Source organism: Cyprinus carpio, chromosome A12 (genome assembly GCF_018340385.1).
Source record: "Cyprinus carpio isolate SPL01 chromosome A12, ASM1834038v1, whole genome shotgun sequence".
In the NCBI taxonomy this organism is placed as follows: domain Eukaryota; kingdom Metazoa; phylum Chordata; class Actinopteri; order Cypriniformes; family Cyprinidae; genus Cyprinus; species Cyprinus carpio.
In genome coordinates, this window is record NC_056583.1 from 4,069,000 (window position 1) to 4,089,286 (window position 20,287).

Below are 20,287 nucleotides of genomic sequence, written 5' to 3' on the forward strand. Positions count from 1 at the left end.
AAAGAATGAGGAACCTGTCATATAAAAGCATTCAGCCGTGTATCTGTTGACAAGCTCAAGAGGAACTTTGCAAGGGAAAGTTAAACATTCTTTGGTCTACTTCCTTTGTTTTGACTTTCAAACTCAGTGAAGCATTATACAGATCAGTCTCTGTGATGATAATGAATTATTATTATTATTACTGACAAGTTTCACAAGTAGTACAAAGCTGTGTGACTTATATGACTAGTATTTTTTGTGCAGTGATTCATTGAACCCCATAGACTTTTACTGCACAACTTTGTGTTCTACTGAGATATTACATCAAACACGTTTAACAGATCAGCCAGTTATGGCATAGATAATACAATGATTAAGTTACACCGTGACCTACTCGTCATTGTTGAGGTCGGTCACCGCCAAGCAGCTGCCAAAGTATGACCCTATTTGTTCCCCTGGGATGGTCATCACTGGGTTAAGAACCAAACCTTGTTTTTCTGCCAGGATCACTGAACCTCTGAAATTGTCTCTGGGAGCCCCCGTCACCACAGTGTACTTAGAACGATCCAGTAACTTAATGTCCTCCAGCACAGAGTAACCTGAAGAAAGAGATCAGCCAGTGTGTGACCAGCAGTGAAGCTACTACAAAATGCATTCAGTCAAATGACTATTGAGAAAGCTATTCTATTTTATTTTATTTTATTTTATTTTATTTTATTTTATTTTATTTTATTTTATTTTTATGCTGACAGAATATTCACAATTTAAAAAACAAAAAAAACAACAACAACATGTATACTAAACTTACAAAAGCATATAAAAGCAAATAAAAACATACTTAATATAACAATGTTTGATCAAATTATTATTAAACAATCAGTAAATCAAAAAAATAAATACTGCACATATTAACAACAAAAACATAAAAATGTACTTTAAAAATACTGATAAAATTATTGTAAGATTCCTGATTAACTAACACTAAATCTAAAACATATAAATCTATTATGTAAAATGAAACAAATTTATTCAAAAATTACTGATAAAATTATTTTAAGATTATCAGTCAATTAGTCAAACATTAAAACAAAAACACTACAATTAACGCATTAATACATTTTTGCTAAAATTATTGTGTAATACTATTTGCTATATAGAAAAAAAGACCTAAAATGCTATGGAGAAAACAATATTTGATCAAAATACTATAAAATGATTAAAAAATAAATAAATACTACACAAACAAACAAACAAAAAAAGTTTGATTTTTTTTTTACAAATATATGATAAATTAGCACTAAATAACAAAACATAAAATTATCTCTCTCTATATATATACATTTACATAAATATTGATACATTTATTGTAACTAACACTAAATAATTACATTAATATTAATAATTATAATTAATATTTAATATTATTATTATCATTATTAGATTAATTGGTTATTACTAACTAAATTAATTAATAACACTGAAAATTTGCAATAAAACAAAAACACTAATTAATGCATAAAATGACATTTTTTGGTAAGATTATTGCATAAGTGAATATGAATGAATCAGTGAATATTTTTTAACTCCCTCATGATGATGTTTCATATTTTATTCTCTACTCACTGGAAAAACCAGGGCCCGGTTTCCCGATAACGCTCACTCTTAGCGCGGTAAGAAGACTCGAAAGATATATCTTACCAAAATTGTTTATGTTCCTAAGTGTGTTCCCCGAAGTGTCCCTTAGGAAGCTTCTTAACATGCTGCCTCTTACGTTCGACGTTACAAAGGCGCTGTCCCAAGTGAAGGTGCTGAATAAGTTGGCATCGATTGCTCAGGAATCGATTTTCCACTTCACGCGAAGGTGCATTACGGCGTTAAGAAAGACAACACGTTCTATGCAAATGAAACATTCCTCAAATTATTCCAGTAACATTTATTTTAACATAGTTATCCGTAAAATATAGACTATTAATTAAATTATCAAATCGTCAGTAATATGTTCACACGATATGTTGTGACGGGTTGGACGAACCGGGTATCCCCTCGCTAATCATCCACCCTCCTTATCCCGTTGTGCGACTTGTGCCGCTTCTGGACATGGGTTTAACGACTTCAAAAAATTATGTAATACACTTTTATATTAATGGTAAGGTACTTTACAATCAGAATTCCCCTGCATGACGCAGAAGGGCGTTGGTGACAGTGTGGACGCACCTCCACACCGAGGTCTTGCTTAGGCCGTAGCCCTCTCCCACGACCTCGATGAAGCTCCCTGTAGCAAAAAAAAACTTAGCGCTGCAAGCAGCTGGACTTCAGGGCTTAAAGCAAAATTCCGCCGCGTTAGCCTGGCAAGCGCATGTCTGAGAAGGTCCAGCAGCTCCATAATGAGTTGTGTTGGGAGGCGATTTTTTTTTAATATAGCACGTCAGGCAAAATGTCAAAAGTGCTTAAGTTTTGCCGAATAAAAAAATTGACATGGACTAAACAGCTCCGCTGCCGGCGCCGTCTTTGATTCAATACAAGGTCACGTTGGATCACTGTCATAGTTGGTCGCTTACTGGACACCACCATGCTTACCCATTTATAGATCTTAGCCATTTAGAGCCAAATTGTTTGCCAGATTTTAATTATCAAAAGGGATTGCCAATTTAAACGCTTTAATGACATTACGAAATAGCGTAGGCTAATTACCACCATATTAGTTCTCATACCAAATAAAGTCAACTTCATAAATAGGCCTGTACAGAGGCGTGTCTACGTGGTGGCCAGGGGTGGCACCGGCCCCCCCCTGAAATTTGGCTGGCCAGCCCAGGTGACCACCCCATCCACCCCACCCCCCCACCACCACCACCAGATGTCTTGCGATAGACTTGTTTTAAGTAAATTTCTAACTGCATCAGGCAGTGGCGGATCCTGCCATGTGTAGCTGCCTACGGCCGCTTTATTTTTTTCTTTTTTTTTGGTTTTGGGGTGTTTATGTGGTGTTTTTTTTGAAGTATCGAGAGCGCATAATGTTACGTGATCCATGTAATGCGCGAGCACGAATCTCCACTCGCAAGTGGATTTCCTTGGCTAGGGGTGGAATGGGCCCCCCCTGAAATTTGGCTGGCCACCCCAGTATGAATTGGCTCTGCTTGTGCTCAAAGATTACGTGTATGCTCAAACGTTCTTGCATCACTGAAGACTAGAAGCGCCTTTTTTTCTAATTCAGATGAGGAGTAGGCTTATCTCATTAAATGGAAGCAAGCTGATTATAGTCAGCCTTAGTTATTTATTTTATTAATATCCTTCTTATTTTAGTTAAGTGCTTAACTTATAAATATGCATTTATTCAATTGTTTTATTAAGTGCATTTGTATTTTGTTGTTTTCGTATAGTTTTGCAATAAAAGCGTATTAACCAGGTTCCAGAAATAATTACTGATGGTGCTTCTAAAATTAGTGAGGGTGCTCTAGTCTTAATGCGCATTTGCACATATTTTCTCCCGTCTATTGCTTTGGTCATCATTGTGTCAATCACTGCTACTTCGAGAGTGAATCCCACATAAATATGCAGATGTCCCCCCCCGCCAACCTCTTTTGAGCCAGTGCCCCAGACTGGCCACCCCATTTAAAATGCTCTAGACACGCCCCTGGGCCAGTATCCATTGCGAACATATTTTATTATTAGTCTTAAAATGTCCATAACATAAAATCATTTTTGAGCCACAACATTGTCAACATACCATAGTTGGACTTGTACTGCGCTGCGCTGATTTCTAAAGATAAAGTGGCGGCGACTAGCGTCTCGAGCTCAAACAACGCTAAGAGAGAGCTTACGAATGGTCCAGACCAACCTTACGAAAGTGTGACTTACAGAAGATATACTTAGCGTACGAACGTGTCGGGAATCGTGCCATAACATTAAGAGAGCGGTTAAGGAATAGGTTAAGAACTACTTAGCGATTACTGAAACAAGTTACTCTATTTAGAAAACAGCTGAGCGACTGAAACATTATTATTATTATTATTATTATTATTATTATTATTATTCCCCAACATTGTCAACATGTGATTCAAAACCAACAATAAAGTACAGTACATACCTATGTAGATGTTGAGTTTGTCCTCGCCTAGCTTACCGAAGCTTATTTCATTTGCATCTCCGGCAAAATCAAAGTTGGGGTCTCTCTCTTTCATATGGACGGTTCCTATATGACCAGAAGAATCCCTTTTATTAACTATATGACCCTGAAGGATGATCTTTATATGTGATAATAGAGAGCTGACACACCAGATTTTCTTGGTTTTCCCGTACTCACCCTGCCACACAAAGCTGCCAGGCGTCCCAAAGTACACGTCATTCTCCGTCATGCCCCCTGAGATGCCCATGTTACACATGCCCTCCAGGTTCTGGTCATAGTTGAAGTCACAGAGCTCGTAAGTGTCAGACTGCCAGTAATCAGTCGGGTCATAGGTCAGGTCGTTGCCCCGCACGTAACATTTGCCCACCATACGCTGATGCTCTTCGGCGCCCAGCAGTTTTTTTACATAGCGATGACCACATGCCTGCCAACATGAAAGAAGAGATGAACAGAAGTATTTAATGACTCGATGATTTTGAAAGAGGTCTCTTCTGCTCACCAAGGCTGCATTTATTTGATTAAAAACACAGGAAATACAGCAATATTGTGAAATATTATTGCAATTTAAAATAAATGTTTTCTATTTGAATATATTATAAAATGTAATTTATTCCTGTGATGCAAAGCTGATTTTTCAGCATCATTACTCCAGTCTTCAGTGTCACATGCTCCTTCAGAAATCATTCTAATATACTGATTTGCTGCTCAATTATTATCAGTTATTACTGAATAGCTATTTTTAATAATTGTTATTATAATTATCAATGCTGAAAACAGTTTTAGCTGATTAATACGTTTCTGAAAGCCATGCTACATTTTTGTTTGATGAATAGAAAGCTCCCAAATAAAAGTACTAATTAAAAACAAAAACAAAATCCCATTTACCTAAAACTTTTGAATGGTAATTTATTATGATTTCCACAAAAGAATATCAAAGCAGCAAAACTTTTTTCAACATTTATAATAATAAGAAATGATTCTTGAGCATCAAATCAGCATAAGAAAATGATTTCTAAAGGACAATGTAACACAGAAGTAATGATGCTGAAAATTCACAGAAATAAATTGCATTTTAAAATATATTCAAACAGAAAACAGTTATTTAAATTCCAATAATATTTCACAATATTATAACTGTATTTTCAATTAAAATAAATTCAGCCTTGGTGATCATAAGAGAATTTCAAAAACATAAAAATATCTTAAATACTACAAACTGTAAAAGTACAGAACAAGTCATGAACATTGTCCCAGCCCACGTAACGAAAGAGGGCCCACTAAGGTAATGAACTCTACTCCTGAAAACAGCTTCAAGCTTATTATCAACCAACATCACCTAAAACAGCTAATCAAGGTTAGTTGAAAATTACAGGCAGGAGTGTAAAAGCAGGGTTTGAACTACACTGAGAGAACAGTGGCCTGAGTGCATCTGACCCTCTCATTGAGACCAAAGAAGGGATCCATTCAATTTTGTCTGTCGATTTTAAGTGATGGTCTTGCCTTTGCAAATAAACAGTCTATTATATATATATATATATATATATATATATATAAAGGAACCAAAGATGCATCTGATCTCACCAGCACATGTCCTCCATTCCTCTGACTGGCCACGGTCACTCCCAGCCACATGCCCTCCACCATCTCTGATGACTGCGCTGAAGGAGAAACAAACTCCATCAGACAATGGTTTATCCCTCAGTCTGCCCACAAAGAGCATTTCTCTATATGTAAATCTGAATGATGAGGTAGCAGCATGCTCAGTTGTTGGCTTGAGGGAGATTCTCAAACAGAAACAATACCATTAGCAGTTAAGTGCATGTTATTTACACTTAAATGAAAACATTGTAGTTTAAATTGATATGAAATTCAATTAGTTGAACTTAAAAGTGTTTTTGACCCACTTAAGTGGGATTAAAATCAATCATTATATGTAATTACTTCTATTGTCTTTCAGGTATGATTATGCCAAATGTACAGTATTGACAAACATTTATGGCAAAATAAAATATACTTTAATGTCATTTCTATTGAAACTGGCATGTCATGTATTGAAATATATTTGCAATAAGACATTTGAAATGAAGTTGCAATTTAGTACATTTAAAACATTAAGCTGTGACACTTGCAATGAAAAGATAAATGCTAGAAATCCAGATTTACCATGAACTCAAAAAATATCAGATTCTGAATTCTTTAAGAAATCTCATTTTAAAATTTGCTGAAGCAAAATTATTATTGGCTAATGCTAAAGTCAACACAATATGCTTGAGTTTTGGAGGAGCTGAGAGATAAGAGGAAATCTATTCAATGTGTGTGTGCAAGACATGATGCTATTTTAGACCTAGCATCTTCTAAGAAGATGATTTGCATTATACACTTAGAAACGCATCTAGGGGACATAGTTGATTATGCATTAAGATTGGTTGAGATAGAAGCATCCTGATTTCATTTGGGTAAAAATAATGAGTTAAGGTATTTTCTCTTTGTCGCACTCTTTAGTCAACTTGAATGGGTGTATGACTGTTGACTATTTCTTGCAAGAAATAAGTATTCAAAGGACTTTCTGCCTCTTGCCTTATTGAAATAAAAAATTGCCACAAAAGGCTTGTTTTAATTTTCACTTGTGTCTAAAACAGGAGCAGGTAATTTGACAAATAGATAGGACTGTCCGAGTCCTAATATATGTAGATGTTAGACACATTATCTAATCTGTGAACTGAACGCTCTAAATTTGCCATAGTTCTTTGATATACAGTAACACTGTGAATGATATTTAGCTTCTAAAGCTAATATAACATCATAAGTAAACCATCTACACTACCATACCATTTTTTTTTTAAGAAGATAACTCTTTTATTCAGCAAGGACACATTAAATTAAAGAATATTATAAAATGTATAATGTTAGAAAATATTTTTTGTTTAAAATAAATGTTGTTCTTTGTGTTCATCAAAGAATCCTAAATAAAATGATCATGGTTTCCACCGAAATATGAAGCAGCAGAACTATTTTCAATAAGAAATTATAATAAGAAATGTTTCTTGAAAAGCAATTTTTTTTTCCTGCTTTAAGCATAGATTTCTGATAAGTTATATGAATACCTACGTGGACTGATGAGGTCCATCCTCCTGCAGTCATCCTGCTCGATACTGATGGGACAGTAATACACGGCTCCGGTTTCATTAATATTGAATTTGCTGAGTTGGGGCTGGGCTTTTTCTTGGGGCGCTCCGGCTAAGAGGCTACAGAAGAACAGCAAACACTCAATTAATAACTTACATCGATAAAATTAACATTTTTCAGAATACAATTTATCTATTTTCTAAATGCACTTTATATTGTGAACAATTCACCAGTGTATATGTTTCATTTAAACAAAAATTGACCAGGACTTCTCCGGTCTGTGTAACGCTTCACAGTTCAATTTTCAGACCATGGTGCAAATACAAAAAAAAAAATTAAACCAAACATTCATTTTTGCATTTTTTTTCAGTTACTCCATAAATTAATAATCGACATTTTCTCTCTTTTTTTCAGTTTACTAAATTGTGACCTAAGAAATGATTATTTGAATAAAAATCAAAACAAATTTCTATTTTTTAATTTTTTTTTATCTTTAATTTGTGCTGTGGGCTGTACCATTAGCGTGGGGGTGTGGCTGCAGACTTTTCACAAACGCTTAATGTGGCTTAAGGTATCCTACTAAAACAGTGACATTGGAGGATGCGCACTATTAATAATAAACATATAGGCTATTATTTACAGACAAGGAGAATAGCCCAGAATATGAAAGTAAACCGGAGATCTAAAGATTTATTCATAAACATAAGCCGTGGAAATTTGTCTAAATATATATCTCCGTGTAATGTTTGAACTGTAAAATCTAGGCCTACATTTGATTATAACTGTTTATAAAATATTTGCATATAGGTTTTTTCAGCAGGCTACAACATTACCAAGAATTATGTAACTTGGTGGCAGCTGATGCCACTGCCACTTTCAAAGTCCCGCAAGTCTGTGGCAGGCACCAACAACTGCGCCCATGGAAAATGGCAGCTGAGCATGGCAGAGCATAAAAAATTACTGTATAATGTTTTTCAAATATAGCCTTTATAGTTCAAACAATACCCTGAGATATATGTAGATGAATTTTTGCGGCTGGTGTTTATGAATAAAGCTTTAGCCTGCGTTAATAATGTTTATTGAGTTTGGTCATTTAAAAACGCTAAAGGTGTAAACATGTTTCGTTTTGGTTCTCAAGCAGGGAAAAACAGGAAGTGCAAAAACTGGCTAATCATAGAGATCTTTTGTAGTGCATTTTTTATTATTTTACTGAATTGGTGTTATCAGATACTAACGCAATATGAAGAAACTTATGAGCATCAAATGAGACAATGTCATACAATGTTGTAATTACGACTTGCCGAAAATAAAATCTATAGATATAAAATACTTAAAGCATATCACAATAATGTTAGTTTAAACATTTAACCTATATAAATGTGCACTATTGGGTGCATATCCAATCATTTGTGTGGAGAGTGGAAGCTGAAGCGCGCTTCAGGATATCAACAAATTAAATACGCCATCATTTTTGATCATAAAGGCAAGAATAATACATTGTGCGGAACTGTAAAGGGTCTATTTTTATTTGTGTGCACTCACAAAATCAAGAAAATGTTGTGCTTTTGTAAAATAAAGAAAACAAATAGGATGCGCTTGCCTTTAATTACTCTGTATATATCGATGAATTTGTCAAAGAAATGGCTTTAAATTCAAATTTATTTATAAAGCCTTTTTAACATTACAAATTGTACCAAAGCAGCTCCACAACTCCAGTGAGCAAACCAAGGGATTTCACTTACAACACACATAAAAAACTAGACTGCTTGTAAGAGAACATTTAAACTGATATGCATTTCTAATTATTAAACCAATAATCTGGAAGTTTATTCCATGTAGACTGTATCAGTAACATGTTGCTAATGTGTCTGACCGTTGATGTTAACAGTCACTTTACTTACATTTACATTTATTCATTTAGCAGATGCTTTTATCCAAAGCGACTTACAATTGAGAAATTCAACTAGCCATTCATCATAAAGAGGCAAGTAAACACAGGTAGTGCTGCTAGTAAGTTTCATGTGACGTCACACAGTGGTGCGGCCGCCATTTGTAGGACCGAACTTTTGTTATGCTCCACCTAAATTTTTGATCTTTGATCTAAGTACAGTTATGTGAGTCTAGAATGTTTACGCTGCACTAAACTTTGATGAACAACACTCCAATCCGCAAAATAAAAAAAAAATAAGATGAAGAAGAGGAGGATGACGGTCCAGCGTATAAAAGGAGAAAGGTTTGCAGTTTTAGTTTCCACATTCTTATTTTTATGGATGTAACTTAATGTAATTATTTCAAGGATGTTCGAGTAAAGAGGATTTGTTTGTACTATTAGTATTATAATTCTATAGAAGAACGTTGTTTTCAAGATGGAGTTAGCTAAATATATAAGCTAGATGCAGTGATTTTTACGATGACAATGTACTGCAATCAAATTTATACGCATCAATATGTCTAAAACCATTTGCAGTAACTGTGTTCTGCTTTTACAGATGCTAGTTAGCATACTTATACAGGTGCTCATCACTACCAAAACACATGTAACTGACTACAACAAAACACAGAATCACGGTTTTGTTGCTAATTTAGTTGCTTCTTCACTTAGCATGTAGATACATACAGGAATAACAGAATATTTCTCTTAAATGTGCCACGAATGTTAAAATGTTAACATTTAAACTATGTTTTATAGTAACCAAGAGAAGTGTCATCACAGAAGAAATGGGAGACGTTACTCCTCAGACATCTGTGAACACTGAGCAGTGCTTGGAGTCAGACAGTGGACATCATCTTTATTATACTTCTCTGACTGGACTAGCAAGGAGCATTTAAGTTCAAGTATATGTCTGCACTGACCATGATTATACTATGTAATATAATGTTTTCTGCAACAATTGGGGGGAATCTTAACTGAAGAGACAAACTGACCAACAGGAAGCTATGGATCTACTGAATGTGCATTTTTCTGCACAGTGATGACTAGTGGACTAGTGAAAAGTGTTTCTACGAATTTACTTAAAAGTATAGTAAACCCAGAATTCTGTCATCATGTACATTATTACATAATTTTCCCCTCGTTTTTTTTTTTTTTTTTGTTTGTTTGTTTTTTTTTTGTTTAAACCCCTGACTTTTGTTTTTCTGCAGAATTCAAAAGAAGATACTTTGAAGAATGCTGGTAATCAAAACCAACAGGTTTGTTACGTGTATACGACATAAAGGGAGTAAATGATTTGCATTTTGGGGTAAACTATCTCTTTAATTAGGATGATACACACTTTAAATTTCAATCATACTGGACATAGCCACTTAATGTGCTAGACTTAAATGGGTAAGTAATGATAAGTAAATGGTCTTTCAAAGATGATATGCTTTAATAATGGGTTATATATATATATATATCGAATATATATATATATATATATATATATATATATATATATATATATATATATATCCTATATATATAATATATATTATATATATATATATATATATATATATATATATTTAATTTCATTCAGTTTGGTGCATTCAGTTAGACCTTTAGTAAGAGATACTTTTGCATTATGTGCTCTTTACAGGTGCAGAAATGAAAGCTCCCAAGCAAAGAACTCACTATACTAAGATGTGGAAAGACATGCTGCACAATGACCCACAATAAGCAACAACCAAGAACAGTATTCACTGATTACCTTTAAAAAATTATTCATAGTAACATTTAGGTAATAATTATTTGACCAAGCACAAAATGTTTAATTCCAAAATTTTGTTATTTACCAATGTGTTTTTCAAAACACCTTTTAAATTTGTAATGAATGTGGAGGAAATTTTATTTCTGTCAGAAATATTAAAATTATTTGCTTCACTGTACTAAAGAGTGTTCTTTAGACTGTCTCTAAGTGCTTGAGTTTTTGATGAGCTGAGAGAAAACAGGAAATCTATTTGTGTATTGTGTTATTTTAGTTCCCTTTCAGTCGGTCACTCTCGACGCCACGTCGGTGACCGACGAAAATGGGATCTCGCTTCGATAGAACAATCTACTTCGAGTGTAAACTAAATGAGCCAATTCACATTGGCATGCAATTATTGCATCCAGCTGCCGCTGATCACAGCGTGAGTATAATAAGGCAGCAGGTGCAATGCATACCAGCTTTTTGCTTCAGAGCTGAGCGTTAGTATCGTTCTGCTCAACTGTGTCTGCTGTAAACTACGAGTTCAGCCCACTCTCGGAAGCTTCGTGTGTTGGCGAGACGGTGCTTCAGCGGTGGTCGTTCCAACGTCGAGTGGATTGCACACTTCAGGCTGCACTACCCCCTGTCGTGTTGCAAGCGGCCAATTCCCCTGTGCGCCTCAGCACTAAAAGAGCATTTCCTAAAGAGCAAATTTCTCTAAAAGAGCTTCATGGGTGCGTCTTTGTAAAGACGATGGATCGTCCTTATAAGGATGCCGTTTCACCCGTGCGTTTCTGGGTGCGGTCGTTACCTGGCAACGGGTGATGGTCACGATCGCTGCCTCACGTGTCTGGGCAAACACACTGAGGTAGCTTTCGTGGATGAGTCATATTCCCACTGGGGGAAGGTGACCATCACAGAGCTGCAAACCAGGCTCCGCAACCTTCAAAAAAGGGGGCGGAGTCCCTTTGCCGCTGCTGCGATCTGGGGCTCGTTCTGGCGGCCGACAGACGAGAACCACTTCCAGCAATAGCACGGGCGGTTTGAGGATTACAGTGGTGGCAGACCCCGCAGGGAACCAACCCTCTGGGGACCATCACTCCTCTTGCATCTCCAATCCAGTGGAGTAATCCAAGGAACGCGCTGGGCACTCTTCAAAGATCGTACCAGCGGTATCCAGTGGGCCTCCCCCTGACCAGATGTCGATCTCAGCATTGGAGGGAGAGCTGTCAGATGAAGATTCGGCTGCGCTGCCGCCCTCTGGGATGGTGGCAAAGCCTGAATTGGATCCGGAGATGACAGCTATGCTTTCCCAGGCCGCAGAGAGGGTAGGGCTCGAGTGGAAATCTCCACCGCGTCCCGAGCCCTCGAGGCCGGATGATTGGTTTTTCAAGGTGGCTCACGCTGGTTCTGAGAACCTTGGTGCCTTTCTTCCTGGAAGTGCATGATGAGCACCTTTTACTGCCAGAAACCAGCCGGTGGGCTCCTCCTCCCTCACCACCCTCGATGGCGGTGCAGTGAATGAGTATTCTGTGATTTCCCCCAGTGGATGGCCAAACACCAGACCTCACTCATCCTCCTCCTTCACCAGATGGCAGCAGCGGGCGGTTCGAGAGCGTCAACGAAGGCCCTACTCACGCACCCTCTGCCAACCTGTGGAACCAGGTGATCCTTGCACCCCACACTCACACCCCTCTCCGGTCCACTCACAAGCCGGCCGAGTTGGGTCCCTGTGTTCCACCTCGCTGCCCCACTGCAGGTACGGCCTACACCTAATAGGGGCGCAGGCGGCTCGCACAGGGCACTGGAAGGGGCAGCACCCATGGCACTTTGGTAGGGATCCCATTATTTTCGTCGGTCACCGATGTGGCGTCGAGAGTGACCAACTGAAAGGGAACATCTCGGTTACGTATGGTAACCCTCGTTCCCTGAAGGAGGGAATGGAGACGCCACGTCCCATCGCCATGGTTGCTGTACCACCACTGAGACGCCGGGTCTCCGGCTCGACTCCTCAGCGAAAACCTGGTATGCATTGTACCTGCTGCCTTATTATACTCACGCTGTGATCAGCGGCAGCTGGATGCAATAATTGCATGCCAATGTGCATTGGCTCATTTAGTTTACACTTGAAGTAGATTGGTCTATCGAAGTGATATCCCATTTTCGTCGGTCACCGACGTGGCATCTCCGGTTCCCTCTTTCAAGGAATGAGGGTTACCATACATAACCGAGACGTTTCTTAGACATCCTGGCTACTTAGAAAATGATTTGCATTAAATTCTTATAAACACATCTGGAGGACATAGTTAGGCACATTAAATGGACATATACTGTATGTTTAATATGCATTATGATTTAATGAGATCAAAGTATCCACATTTGATGAAGGTATACATGTTGAGTTTGGGTGTTTCCTCGTTGTTGCAATCTACAGCCAACCCTGAATGACTGTATGAATGTAGACCTTTTCCTGCAGGAAAATAAATATTCAAAAGACTTTTGTCTCATACCTTTAATTGAAATGGAAAATTGCCACGACAGTTTTAACCTTTATTTATTAAATGTTAAAGTCCAAGTGTACATATATCCTAAATGGCTCATTCATTCAAGTAAATGCATGGGTAATTTTGCAAAATGTGTAAAATATTTTATCTACACTTATTGTATAACTGCTGTTTCTTGCTGTAATTGCATGGTTTTGTAAATACATTTTCCTCCTGCGAGCTTGGTCAAGCTAGTTATTTAATGGACTTTAAGAATTAAATGTTAATAAATTTAAGTCATGTTATTTATGTATTATAATCTATAGAATGAAAATGAAAGTAAACGTTTTCTCTAGGTAATATTATCAGTTTTACAGTAAATTAAATATTAATGAACGGTACAGTAGATATAGAAATTAAACTGGGCTAAGTCTTGCGTGCTGGTGAAAATCATTGTTTTCTGTTGTTGGTGAAGTGTTGATTTGGTTTCCGATCACCAAGGAGAGGTTATGCAAGGTCCTAAAGATGGTGGCCAAAACAACAACAAAAAAACAAAATCACGTGACTGAAACCCATGAATATAAAGTTTCAGACATTGTTCAGATTAGTACAAGCACAAGACAGGAGGGATTAAGGAAAGAGACAGCAAAGGTTTTTTTATGGATTTTTTTTTTTTTTTTAATTAACATTTTTTTAGCAGACGAAGTATCGTCCGACAATATTTCAGAAATGTCAAGCAATGTCGAACTGCACAGCCAACCGGGTTGAAGCGCTATGACATTTGGTACAATCGCATTGCAATGGATAAATGTCCTTGTGGGTTCAAACTTATTCCTTTATATAAAGGTTCCGTTTGACTTTAAATGGTTTGGAAATTGACACATAATTCATATGGACTATGATATGGTGCTACTGTAAATAATTCCTTTTTTATTTTTGGGGGAAAACAAGAGAAAAAACCCATAAACGACCATTCTATTACAATTTTTTTTTTCTGGGAGTAGATAAATTCATCAAGTTTATGGGCTTCATTTTTACAGTGTTTTCAGTGTGTTCAGCTCTACAATGTTTGTTTGTTGCACTTCTTTTTTTCTCAAGCTCCTTCATTCGTGTACAGATGAACCCAGGAGTCGCTCAGATCTGTTGGTCCTCTGTAGAGATTTCTGTACTTCCCTATGAGAATATACAGCGCTGGGTTCATGCAGCAATGAGAAAATGCCAGAATCCTGCAGATGATATATGCAACATGCAGCTGATAATGTTCGCAGGGATCAAAATCATAGATTGACATGAGCACGATGATGATATGATAGGGCCCCCAGAATATGAAGAAAGCTATAACAATGCACAGCACCAGTATCACAGTCCTGCATTTCTGCCTGGTCGACATTGACATGAGGGTCAAAAGAATTTTGGTGTAACAGAAAGCAATGATTGCAAACGGGACGACGAACAGCAGAATGAGCTGTGCATAATATACAGCCTTTTCGTCATACATACTGGTGCTTTCACAAGAGTATGTGTTGATATTTGCGGCTGTTAAATCTCTCCGACAAGCAATCAAACTTATGATCCAGGCACCAATGCAGGCCACTTTTGAAAATTTGAGCCTTTGACTCCGTGTTAGCCAGTAGCTTCTGAACACAACCACAACAAAATGGTCGAGGGTCATGGCCGTGAGGAGGATAAGGCTTCCGTAAATGCCTACAAAATAGGCCCCGGTCATGATCTTGCAGGCGACGTCACCAAAAACCCAATGATGAAGAAGCTCCACGCACCAGAAAGGCAACGTCAGTGTGAACAGAAGGTCAAAAAGAGCCAAACAGAACATGAAAAGGTTGGTAGCCCCATTCAGGCCTTCGTAGCAGGTGAGCGCACACACGAGGAAGCCATTTCCAAGGATGCTGAGGCAGAAGATTGTGGCGTAGCACACGCCGGTGATCATTTTATAGTTGTCGACCTCACACATTGAGATTAGCACATCATCATACACATATGAGTAATACTCATAAGAGCTGCCGGTAAAGTTGATCGCCTCCATCTAGCATAAAAATAAATGCATTTTACCACAATGCAATTTTTGATACTTGCATGATGTAGAAAATTTCAAAGCAAGCAATTACAGTCAAAAAGCCATGCAGCTGTTTCATCTTGCATCTTCGTAACAGTGCATTATAGTAAGAATGAAAGAACATGAAATGCCTACCTCAAGGTCTTGGTTGACTGGGTTGTATAAGGAAAATAGTCTAAGTGACAAGTGAACTTCTGTTATTGTTGTAATTTCCTTTTGCCTATGCATGCAGTTTCATTGCAGCATGTGTTTTCTGAGAAGCTTAGAAACCTTTTGGCCAGTTCCCTTTATATTTATATTTGTTTATTTATAGAGAATTTTAGCAATTGCCAGGTCCTTAATGCATACAAAATTATTCTGAATTATATTTCACTGAAATGCAGCTTTTTGTGAGTCTTGATTCCAGATCAAATCCAGAAATCCAGCGTTAGCTGTAGTGTAACGTTTCCACCTGGTGTCCTTATGCTCTTTGGTCACCCACTGTAATCCTCCATCTGCTGTCCCACAGACAGACATTGTTTGTGTTTAGATTGGCATGTTACCATACTACTTATACAATATTTTTCTGCATGCACTGTGCACTAGGTACAGCATTCACATTTAGTGTATACATGGAATACAAAAATGTCTTCTGCTTGATTCATTATTTGCTTGGACTGCCAAAAGTTTGATGCTTCTTATACTAAAAAGGAATACAAGTGCAAAATAATGATTTGTATATTTTAAACATGACCTATAATGTAGTGATGTTTATGTTTAAGCAGATCTGCACATTGACCTTTGAACCAAGTTACTGCTTCCTTTCAAAACTCAGAAATGATTGTCAGTTGTTGTTAGCTCTACTATGATGTTCACGTGTGAATTGTTATTGTTATTCAACATGTCATCTCGTTCCATTACCATAAGAATCTTATGGGTTTTGTTGTGGTTAGACAGAAACTTGTGTAATTTATACAAAGTTATCCACATCATATTTCATGCTCAGGTCTCATTTCAGAATGCAAGGCTTTTGTGTCTTCCTTTATGATTTAGTTGAAGATGTCATTAAAGAAAGGATGGGCTTTTATCCACTACTGTCTGGTGCACCAAAGGCTGGCAGACACTCTTCAGCAATGTCTTATTAACTACAAAACCACATGGTAATGTATTCAAGAAAAATGTAAACATCTTAGCAGGAACTTGTACAGGATGATTGATGCATTGCTCAAAATGCATAGCTTTGTTAAAGTACAAAACTCATCTGTATTTCCAGTAAATGTCTAGTAAAATGTGTATTACTTGACATTAATTAAAAATTAACATGATAAGTAGTAATGATGATAGAATGTAGAAGTATGACATTCTAGTATAAATAATAGCAGTAAATCATGTGACCCAGGTTGTTATAGGGTTACTAAAAGCAAACAAAAAACATAAAAAACTTTAGTTACTTGCAGTAAACATTAAATAAAGACAGCATTTCTTATTTTGATGTTCCAAAACAAATAATACTGAAATAATTTTTTTTAAATACAAACTATGTAGTCATATTTTAAAAAGCAGAACCACAAATTACAAAAACAAAATTATTAAAACATTAACTAAAATGAACATGAAAATAGAAAACTACAAACTAATGAAAATATGATAATTACGGAGCCCCGCACATGACATGCAAGAAAAAATAAATAAATTGTGTGCACGATTTACTAATTCGTTCCCTCAATGTACTAAAACATGCACACGATTACTATTGCGTTCCCTCAAATTTACTATTGCGTTCACTCGATTTGCTAAATCGTGCGCACGATTTAGCAAATCAAGGGAACAAATTAGTAAATCGTGCGCACAATTTATAAATCGAGGGAACGCAATAGTAATCATGTGCACGTTTAAGTACATTGAGGGAACGAATTAGTAAATCGTGTGCACGATTTAGCCTACTGTTTTTTTCCTGCATGCCATCTGCAGGGCTCCGTAGATAATATCTCCATTATAGTAAAATAACACTGATGTGATGCACATATGCCTGAGACTTACAATCAAACATGTAAACAACCATTTTGGTGGAAAGCACAACCACATTTGGCTTTAAAGTGTGGTCAAAAATTCACACGCAAATTCTTGCATGAAAAGAGACACATGCTCTGCTACCCATCTTTAGAAGGTTTAGAATATTTCAGCAAATTAGTCTACAATAAATTGCAAATAATTGATTAGAATAGTAATTGGTATTTATTTTGTTTTTGCACATGACACAACATAGTCATTTGAATAGAGAATGTTAACGCATTACTGCAAAGCTGCTCTTTATTTAACAGACCTGAAAATGTTGAATCAGAACAAACTCATTCACGCATTAATTTCTCTTCCTCCACCCACTTTCACTTCTCTAAAACAAGAAACTTCTTGTCTCAAAGAAGCATGCATACATGAAATGTCAGCTATTTTTATTGTTATACTGACAATACAGTGTTTTTTTATGTTACAAATGGAAAGCTAAACTTACAGAAATGGGCAGGGTGTAACATCTCTGCGAAACAAGCATTCTGAGAACTCCAGTCTTGTTTATGAGTGGTAATGATTTTTGTTTGTCATTCACAGTGAGTGGTATTATGAACGCAGTCCCTTCCTGAAGTCCCATCTGAACAATGATATCATCAACCACCTGTATGAACTCACTGAGGTCCAGTTTGATGTAGCATCCCGGGGTCAAGATTCAAGATTCAACATTTTTATTCATCAACATACGGCACGCGAGTACGGAGCCCCACACATGGCATGCAGGAAAAAATAGTAGGCTAAATCGTGCGCACGATTTACTAATTCGTTCCCTCAATGTACTAAAACGTGCACATGATTACTATTGCGTTCCCTTGATTTACTATTTCGTTCACTCGATTTATAAATTGTGCGCATGATTTACTAATTCGTTTCCTCGATTTGCTAAATCGTGCGCACGATTCAGCAAATCGAGGGAACGCAATAGTAAATTGAGGGAACGCAATAATAATTGTGTGCACGTTTTAGTACATTGAGGGAACGAATTAGTAAATCGTGCGCACAATTTATAAATTTTTTCTTGCATGTCATGTGCGGGTCTCCGTACGCGAGCAATAGGGAAAACTGCATACTGACATACATTTTGAGGTAATAATTTCTCATATTCACACAGCCTGTTAGGAGCTAAAAATACTATTAAAGTGTGATAATTAACTTGCACTAGTCTACGGATGAACGCGCGAACGCTGCACATACTAGGCGCTTCAGATCAAAGCCTCAGCGGTCTAACACCGTTCGTCAATGTCAAAATGACTGAGATGGCCAATCAAATCAAAGTAGGCGGGGTTTACTGTTGACAGAAGTAGAACGCAAAGCGTCAGTTTAACATTAGAGGCCCCATTTACACTGCATGGTTCAAGTGACCCAATTACGATTTTTTCCTCTCATGTGGCACAGATCGGATATGACCAGTGAACGTGTAAGCAGGAAAAAAACGCATGGATTCCGATTTTCTCAGATCGGATTCAGGCCTCATTCATATGTGGTAATAAATCGGATATGAATCGGATACGTGCATTTGCGTGTGCCATGTAAGGAGACAAATCGGATATTCCCAAGTAAATGCGAGTCGTACGTCATTAAAAAAGTGACGTCAACTCAGGTGGACACCACCAACAGGGCTTGGGCGCAGCGTTGCATTCTGGGACGTGGCGGCCATGTTGATGGCGTCGTGAATGTAAACATACAGCAAGTCGAACGAGAAGAAACAGAGTTGGGAGAAAAAAAAATATGTTAAAATCGCGAAAAGGTTGTGGGATTTACAGGGATACGCTAAGTAGGGATGCCAGGGATCGGTATGTGGACAAAATCGGTACTATTAACGGTTTGGATCAATATGAAAATCCCAACAAAGAGTGGAGCACCGACGACGAGTTGCTGCCGCACTTTTGCATTACAGATATCTTCGGCTACCTTGTTTGTTTTGTGAGCGCCTACACTTCAGAACATTTCCGAAGCTACAAGTCATTGGAGTCTCATGTGCAGTTCACAAAAGGATGGGTTAAGGAGCTGCAGATCATAAAGCCGGCAAACAGTATACAGTAATCCGGACAAAGGTAAACTGCACTCCGCCTAGTTGCTAGTTTAGTAACCGTTAGTGCTAACAACCATTCACATGTACTTTTAACTAACTTATGTGTTTCAAAAGTTTAGTTAGTAGCTGTCCACCCTCCCCGTTTTTTTTTTTTCCGGGGTTCTCATGTATTTGAGCTCTTTTCCCCTCTGTCTTCCCGTTGTAGTATTTTCCTGTAAAATTATCCCGTTAGCCCTTCCATCGGACCTGTCAGTCTTTGTGCTGTTGTCCTGTTGCTACACAGTTGCCCTTCCAGCAAAACAGATATTTTCAAACCATCGTTTTGCTTAACGTTACTTGAAAGCAACCTTAGCGTGATATTGGCCTTTTTAAGATAACAGCGTGATTGTTGTGAGAACACGATTTCACACCAATGTAAGCAAAGTCACGTTAGACATAGCTTCACAATCTCGCTTAGTTAATGCAGCAGTTTTTTAGTACGAATTTTTGCTGTCAGCAGAGGGATAGCAACAGAAAAATGAATGTAGAAATGTTCCGGTTTTTTGGATGAGTAGCCCAGGAAATTTCCCTTATTTTCAGTGTTTACTTAAGCTATATAAATTAATATTCAGATATTATACCTCACTTGGTCTCCGTGGTCGCACCTCCAAGCAGGAAAACAGTGGCAAGTTAATCCATTTTTTTTCAAAGGGCGATTATGTGTTGCGCTATTACACCCCACAATACAGCAACGGTTTACCATGGTTGAAATAGATTTTTTTA

At 37.3% G+C, this 20,287-nt stretch overlaps 2 protein-coding genes across 3 annotated transcripts in view; both read right to left on the reverse strand.

Annotated features, from left to right (window-relative positions):
* Positions 1 to 20,287, reverse strand: part of LOC109099166 (integrin alpha-3-like) — a 72,416-nt gene that overhangs the window by 16,563 nt on the left and 35,566 nt on the right. For both annotated transcript variants that reach the window (XM_042767202.1, XM_042767201.1), the window contains exons 2-6: positions 7,211 to 7,347; positions 5,684 to 5,760; positions 4,280 to 4,526; positions 4,064 to 4,168; positions 374 to 578 (exon numbers count right to left, since the gene is read on the reverse strand). In XM_042767202.1, the coding sequence (XP_042623136.1) occupies positions 374 to 578; positions 4,064 to 4,168; positions 4,280 to 4,526; positions 5,684 to 5,760; positions 7,211 to 7,347 (771 nt within the window). The remainder of the gene's footprint in view (positions 1 to 373; positions 579 to 4,063; positions 4,169 to 4,279; positions 4,527 to 5,683; positions 5,761 to 7,210; positions 7,348 to 20,287) is intronic.
* Positions 13,726 to 16,362, reverse strand: LOC109084009 (chemokine XC receptor 1-like). The gene is made up of 2 exons (XM_019098736.2): positions 15,586 to 16,362; positions 13,726 to 15,420 (listed from the first exon to the last, which is right to left on the reverse strand). Exons 1-2 carry the CDS (start codon positions 15,676 to 15,678, stop codon positions 14,473 to 14,475), a joined length of 1,041 nt encoding a protein of 346 aa, XP_018954281.1. The 5' UTR covers positions 15,679 to 16,362; the 3' UTR covers positions 13,726 to 14,472.

What these genes read in the sequence shown, in the direction of transcription:
- LOC109084009 (XM_019098736.2), bottom strand. Translation starts at nt 15,678, where the DNA reads ATGCATAGGCAAAAGGAAATTACAACAATAACAGAAGTTCACTTGTCA. An exon ending in CAGTCAACCAAGACCTTGAG is followed by an intron (nt 15,421 to 15,585) that starts GTAGGCATTTCA and finishes TTTTTATGCTAG; the next exon opens with ATGGAGGCGATCAACTTTAC.